The sequence below is a fragment of the Physcomitrium patens genome, chromosome 22 (assembly GCF_059467195.1).
Source record: "Physcomitrium patens ecotype Gransden chromosome 22, ASM5946719v1, whole genome shotgun sequence".
NCBI classification, from domain to species: Eukaryota; Viridiplantae; Streptophyta; class Bryopsida; order Funariales; family Funariaceae; genus Physcomitrium; species Physcomitrium patens.
The window spans coordinates 5,814,623-5,821,342 of NC_143431.1; the positions used below are offsets into that span (position 1 = coordinate 5,814,623).

Below are 6,720 nucleotides of genomic sequence, written 5' to 3' on the forward strand. Positions count from 1 at the left end.
CTCATGCCTCTTTATAATTGGAATAACTATGTTGTGGTGCTATTATAACATACTAATGTCTTTGCTTTAAAAAATAATACTTTTATCATATATATAAATTAAGAAAAGAAGTACATTTTTTCTACAATTTTCAAAAAAATTCCACACAACTTATTGCATATTTTAGATAAGTTGAGTTTCATAGATGGAAGAAGTTGATTAGAGATTTTAGATCACTTGAAAGTATAATAAGAAATAAAATATTATATACAATAAATCTCAATAGAAAAATCTATAGATTGATCTAAATTGATGATTTCTAATAAGATTTTTTGAAGTATTTTTTTTAGGATTTTGGTAAAACTATTATATGTTATATTGACTAATGAAATGAATTGCCAATTACTAAGGGTAGCCTTATCTTTTTTCTCACATAAAAGAACTATATTGCCTCTATTACCTTTTCTACAATATTATTTTATATTATAAGACAATCATTTTTAGTATTATCTCAGTTGCATTAAAAAAATTCTATTCATATCCTTTTTGAATTTGACTTGTTTTCTTTTGACATCTCTTTAATTTTTTGTTATATTTTTTCAAACCTTAATGATTTTACAAGGTGTAAATTTATTTATTTTTAAAACTACTATTCAAACATTTGAAAATATATTTTCTATAGCTTTATGATGTAAAGTTGAGTAACTTTATTTTTGATACAAATTAGAACTAAAGTCATAATATTATGTCTAAATTAAAGGAGAATCCTTTACTTTGTATCCATATTCATAATAAAGATCCAATATTTTTTTGCTTAAGTCTTTTTTCTATTGTTGATTTAATTTTTTTTTTGATACCTTTGTCTCCTTAAAATTTATAATTTATTCTTAGTCTTATGATCTTCTTCTTTCAATTCATTTTTTTTAATATATAATTTTTATTTAATTGAAAGGTTTATTTTCCTAAGAGAAAAAAGATATATATGTAAATATAAAAATAAAAATATGTAATGTTTTTATAATTTTTAAAAAATAATATATAATATATTCTTAAATAGTAGTAAGAATAATATAATCTTTTTTTATTAAAATTTACTAAAAATATATTATTTAGTTTTTAACAAAACACCAATTTTATTGAATTTTATAAAAAAGAATATTAAATCACTGTTTTATTTTTTTGAATAATAATTTTAATCTTTCTTTTATTTAAAATTAAAATAACTAACAATATATTAATATTATGTATTATCATATTAAGAACATATTTAATTGAATTACAAAGCTATATATTTGTAGTATTTATATAATATATTTTTTATTTAATTAAGAAAATAAAAATATTAATTGGATAGTTTACATTGAAATCTATTTAAAAATAAATTAGTAAAAAAAATTGTAAATGTTTTATGCAGTTTCCATGTCTAAGTGTAAACTCAATATCCAATCTTTGTAGCTTTCAAGTTTTCAAATCAATATTCAATTTTTTTCATAATTAAAAGAAAACCTTGAATATTTTTAATTATATTATGAAAATTCACAACATTCAAATATGTAAAACTCTAATATAAAATTTCTCATATATATATATATATATATATATATTTTTCTTTATGTTTTTTTGTTTCCTCTTCATTTTTGAAATTTTCTTGTTCAAGGAATGTATTTATTGAAAAAAATTAATACTCACCAATTTTTATTTGTATCTGTATTAGTATTATTTATTTATTTATATTTTTTCAAAATTGTGTTTTTGGATAACATGAATGCCTGGTCTTCCCCGCTACAATGGGGAACGGAGATAGGAACGATGTTCCCTTGCTGTCACGGAACCAGGTCGGAGAAGCTCACAGACGCGTCCAGTGGAGTCGACAAAGACGACGACGACGACATCAACGGGGTTTGAGCTTGGAGGCATTGTTGGCTGTGCGTAGAAGCAGCGAGGCGTCGAGCTCGGAGTTGAGCTTGGATTTTAAGCTCTGCTCTGTCGAAGGATAGAAAGAAGACGATGATGAAGATGAAGACTCCAGGCAAGAGCATCAGTCACCGAGCGTACGCGCGCATAGGGTTCCTCGGCAATCCCAGTGATGCCTACTACGGCAACACGCTCGCCGTTGCCATTGGCAACTTCGGCGCTTCCGTGACGCTCGAGCCCTCAGACACGCTCGTGTTCCGCCCGCATCCCGTGCATGATCCAGCGCATTTCACGTCCCTGCAGCACTTGGTGTGATTTATTGGATTTGAACCTGGTTCAGAGTGTCAATTTTTTATTTTTATTTTTATCTTTATGATTTTGAAGGAAATTCGGTGTGACGTCGTTGGTCTGGTGCGGGCAGGTTGCGCGAGTGGAAGGGGAAGGGTACTATGGCGGTGTGCGTTTACTTATGGCAATTTGCAAGGTATTCCATGCCTACTGCGAAGTGCGCGGCATTATCTTGCACGATCGCAATTTCACATTGAGCTATGATACGAACGTGCCTAGGCAGGTGAGTTGTGCGGAAGCCGTTAGTGCATTGGGAATTAGCGAGGGATTCTTTGTGATGTGTAAGGTGTGTGAGAGGCTGCTTTGGAATTAACGTATCTATTTTATAGGCTGGTCTATCAGGATCGAGTGCGATCGTGTGTGCGGCTCTGTCATGTTTGCTGGAGTTTTTCAACGTCGGAGATCGTATGAAGGTGGAAGACCGACCGAAAGTTATCTTGAGCGCAGAGGAGGAGCTAGGCATAACTGCAGGGTTGCAAGACCGAGTGGCGCAAGTATACGGAGGTCTAGTTTACATGGTTCGCTCTCTGCAACTTAATTGTTAATTTACTGTTTCCGTTCTCAGAAGATTGTGTATTGAGTTGAAAAGTTATTTTTTTAGAGCAAATTCGAATAGTGAGATGATGGAATACAGATGCTTATATGAAAGGTTCTTTCATTTGCATTAGACGGATGATGGAGTAGCGCCTCTGTTTTAGCTGGAAACAGTATTAATACGACACGATTGTTTTCTTTTGGTTTTTAACGTGATGCTGAACATAGGATTTTGACAAAGCCACCCTAGAGAGGACTGGAAACGGTATATATACACCCATGGATCCGAAATTGCTTCCTCAACTGTACCTGATCTACACGAAGAATCCCAGCGATTCTGGCAAGGCCCGTGGCTTTACTTGAATTCCATCCTCGGAAGAATTTCGATTGCGTGGTGTATTTGGAATTTCAAATGTAGTTGAGCTGAATGCGAGCTACTTCACTAGTTCTCTAGAAACTACCATCAGGAGGTTTCATCTGAGTTCGGCGTTTAGCATTTCAAGAGGTTCTGTGCACCTTTGTTTTGGAAGTACTTTTCTGGCCTGTTGATGAGTGCTTTCTTACACTTATTGGTAACTTTCTTGCGACTTCACAATGCAGGTGCATAGTACGGTGAGGAAAAGGTGGTTAGACGGTGATGAATTGGTTAGGAATTGTATGAAAGAAGTTGCGAGTCTTGCCGTAAAGGGACGAGATGCTTTGCTTCGGCAAGATTTTTCCACCATCGCGAAGCTAATGGACACCAACTTTGACTTACGTAGGTAAGTTGACAGTTTCATCTCTTAAAAATTATGGAATGGTGTGGAGGTAGTATAATATCCCGGTTCATTTATCTAATGCGATTTCGCTCAACTTTCCATCCAGTGCATCTCAGTATAGTAGCACTAGTTCAAATCACATGTTAGGATCTTGGACACAATGTAGTGTCTTATAAAAAAACTGTTGGTTGTGGCAGAACTATGTTTGGCGATGCTACTCTTGGAAAGATGAACATTAAAATGGTTGAGACTGCTCGCGGTGTTGGAGCTGCATGCAAGTTTACAGGGAGTGGAGGTGCAGTTATTGCATTCTGTCCTGACGGCGAAAAGCAAGTGAAGGCTTTGCAGGAGGCTTGTGCTAAAGCTGGTTACACTGTTGAGGGTGTTATTCCTGCTCCAGCCAATGTCTAACCTATAATATCCTAGATTTCTGAGAGCGGGTGGGAATTTCCAAGGTAATAATCATGGCTGAGTGCTATTTATTCGAGCACTAAAAGAGGATTTTTAAATACGCTCAATGCACGTATTTTTCTAGTTTCCTCTGTTTGACCATGAAAAAGGGAAATGTACATGATGAAACTGACAAGGACACTGCATCCAGTATAGTCCTTAACATTTTTTCCTCTCCTTTCTTGACGTAACGTATGCAAAATGCGCGCTCCTACTGGCTTTTTCACAGCCAAGAAAGGCTAAACTCAGCAAAGAGAAAAAAGAGCGATTTTGCTTGGTATATCCGATGTTCGTGTTCCTCATATGATGCATAGAATGAACAAGTTTCAGGACGCCATCGGAGAGTTGCATTGGCATGGGGTCCAACTTTGAGCTTCTGAAGCGTTATAGACGAAGAGTCGTCTTTCAGATACAGCCTGGTACGAAATGTGATGAATAAAGTCACAAGACCGCATCATACCCGAGTGTAGCCGTGAAGAGACAGCATGAGTTTTATGCATCATGCGATGGGGAGGTCTGTGATGTAATGTGTCCGGTTGTGCTTAGTAGGCTCGGCGAGTTATCCTGAATTTTATATTTCCATGAACTTCGTATTGTAAACGTTCCTGAGATTCCCTCTAATTTGGCAAACCAATGAAATGAAAGCACTACAATAGCTGTCGTAGTTTGAAATCGCAGATTTCTGAGTGTGGAGGGGCGAGAGCGGTCTTCTGCGAATTAGGACGCTACCACACAATCGTTGTCGGTAGTGCAGGGTACCGCAGCTTTGAAACATCCCTGCTCTCTGAAAGAAAAAAACTGCTTGTGGAGACGTCAGGCAAAGGAGGAGTGTAAAGAAAGAAGGCGAGTCATACTTGACTTGGTGAACGTCAGGAGAATTTTAGGAAAGAGTAACCGGAAGCCTTGAAATAAACCGTGGTTTTGTGTTTTGCCTGTTGCACTTCACTAGATGGTCACTGGTGAAGAGCCTTCCAGGATGGATTCTTGATTGTGGAGTTTCCATGCCTGATCCATTTTAATGTTCATTTTGACTCTTTTGTCTTCTACCACTCTTACCTCCTGGCTTCCATTTTTTTATCCTACAACCCAAATGAGTTTTGTCTGTGTTGTGGATAAGGCACTAAATGATATTAGATTCTTGTGCCACTTCTTAATGGCAATAGTGTAGTGGAAGTCTTGAAGTTTTGGTATTAAAAATAAGGTATTGTTAATGCTATCATAGTTTTTGCTACTACCATCACAATTTGCCATCTATCATGTCACTTTAGTTTTTGCTACTGCCACCACAACTTACCATCTATTCAATATATTTCATGATTTATTTATTTATTTATTATTATTTATCAAGAATTTTTTAATATTTTTAATGTGATTTTTTGTTTTGTTTTGTTTTGTTTTGTTTTTTTTTTATGTTTCAAATTTAAATAAAAAATCATTAAAAAAATTATTAAGAATAAGTTGTGGTGATATTAGCAACATCCTAAAATGTGTTCATCATTTGTATAAAAAATGATATGTTTTGTAATAATTGAATTTTTATTAATATGCATAATTGGTATTATATTTAATAGATAAGCTTTTGAAATGCAAAGTCATATTGTTCCATGCCTTTTATTTTTTAAAGTAATTTTGATAGTGATTTATAAAATGCAAAATGGGAGACATTAATATAATTGAGAACCTTCTACAAGTAATGTTTTAAATCTTATCTCATATATCTATTAATATAGAATGCATTTAAGAAGAATTGGGCAATAAAAAGCATAAAAAATAAGACCAATATCAACTTTTTGTACTAAACAACATTAATAATAGGTCTATTTTTATACATAAATAAAATGCTATAGAGATATGAGAGACTAATTTATTATATATTATTTAAAAAAATTAATCTAATAAAAAAACCAAATAAATAGATAAAGAAATTTATTTGTTTGTTTGTTTGTTTGTTTTTGTTTTTCCATATTAACTTAAAGATTTTATTTTAGTACTCATATTTGCTTCTCTACTCTTTGAAGGTTTGCTTCTCAACTATCTTCTTATTCCAACACTCCATAATATTATAACATGATTTATTTATTTATTTATTATTATGATTATTATTATTTTGTAGCAACATTTGTATGCAATTGCATGACATCAATGTTAGTACTTTAGGTAGGTATTCTAATGTCTATAAGAGAGCATTGAATTTTAAAGAGGTGTCATGTAATATAGCATTAAATGCCAAATCTCATTGGATGTATATATTGAAGAAAAGAAGTCTAAAAGCTACAAACACTTAGCATCAACAAGGATTGTAGTTTAAGAGAAGTGTGGAGAAAGATGATTCTTACTTCCAACACTCTTTACTTATAGGTGGTGGTTTGTTCACCAACAAGGCAACTTCCATCCTTTTGATATTACATTCATTTCTACCTCATCCAAGTAAACCCTTGATGCCACCACAATAACTTACTTTAACTCTTTGCTACCTTTTTACTATTAGCAACATACTATGCTTAATCTCTATGTGGTTGTAACTAAGCAAGTACTTGCTGATCTTCAACACTCCCACTTTGCTAATATTCAAAAGGCTTTTAATCCTAATCTCTGAATCAAGTCATGATGTCTATCCTTCACTAATGCCTTTGTAAGCATATCAGCAAGCATGTCATTTGTTGTACAGTATTTCATACCTATTATTCCATCTTCAATCTTCTCTCATATGAAATGATGTTGAATACTAGACTAATGT

The 6,720-nt window shown here is 33.4% G+C and overlaps 1 protein-coding gene across 1 annotated transcript; it reads left to right on the plus strand.

The window, feature by feature from the left end:
- The first annotated feature begins 1,892 nt into the window (after nucleotides 1-1,892).
- Nucleotides 1,893-4,440, plus strand: LOC112274695 (glucuronokinase 1). The gene is made up of 6 exons (XM_024504376.3): nucleotides 1,893-2,202; nucleotides 2,315-2,464; nucleotides 2,571-2,759; nucleotides 3,004-3,120; nucleotides 3,376-3,536; nucleotides 3,731-4,440. Exons 1-6 carry the CDS (start codon nucleotides 1,987-1,989, stop codon nucleotides 3,942-3,944), a joined length of 1,047 nt encoding a protein of 348 aa, XP_024360144.1. The 5' UTR covers nucleotides 1,893-1,986; the 3' UTR covers nucleotides 3,945-4,440.
- The last annotated feature ends 2,280 nt before the right edge of the window (nucleotides 4,441-6,720 follow it).

Coding starts and splice junctions, on each gene's coding strand:
- LOC112274695 (XM_024504376.3), top strand. CDS start 1,987: ATGATGAAGATGAAGACTCCAGGCAAGAGCATCAGTCACCGAGCGTAC. Junction 2,465..2,570: donor ATACGAACGTGCCTAGGCAG/GTGAGTTGTGCG, acceptor TCTATTTTATAG/GCTGGTCTATCAGGATCGAG. Junction 2,760..3,003: donor ACGGAGGTCTAGTTTACATG/GTTCGCTCTCTG, acceptor TGCTGAACATAG/GATTTTGACAAAGCCACCCT.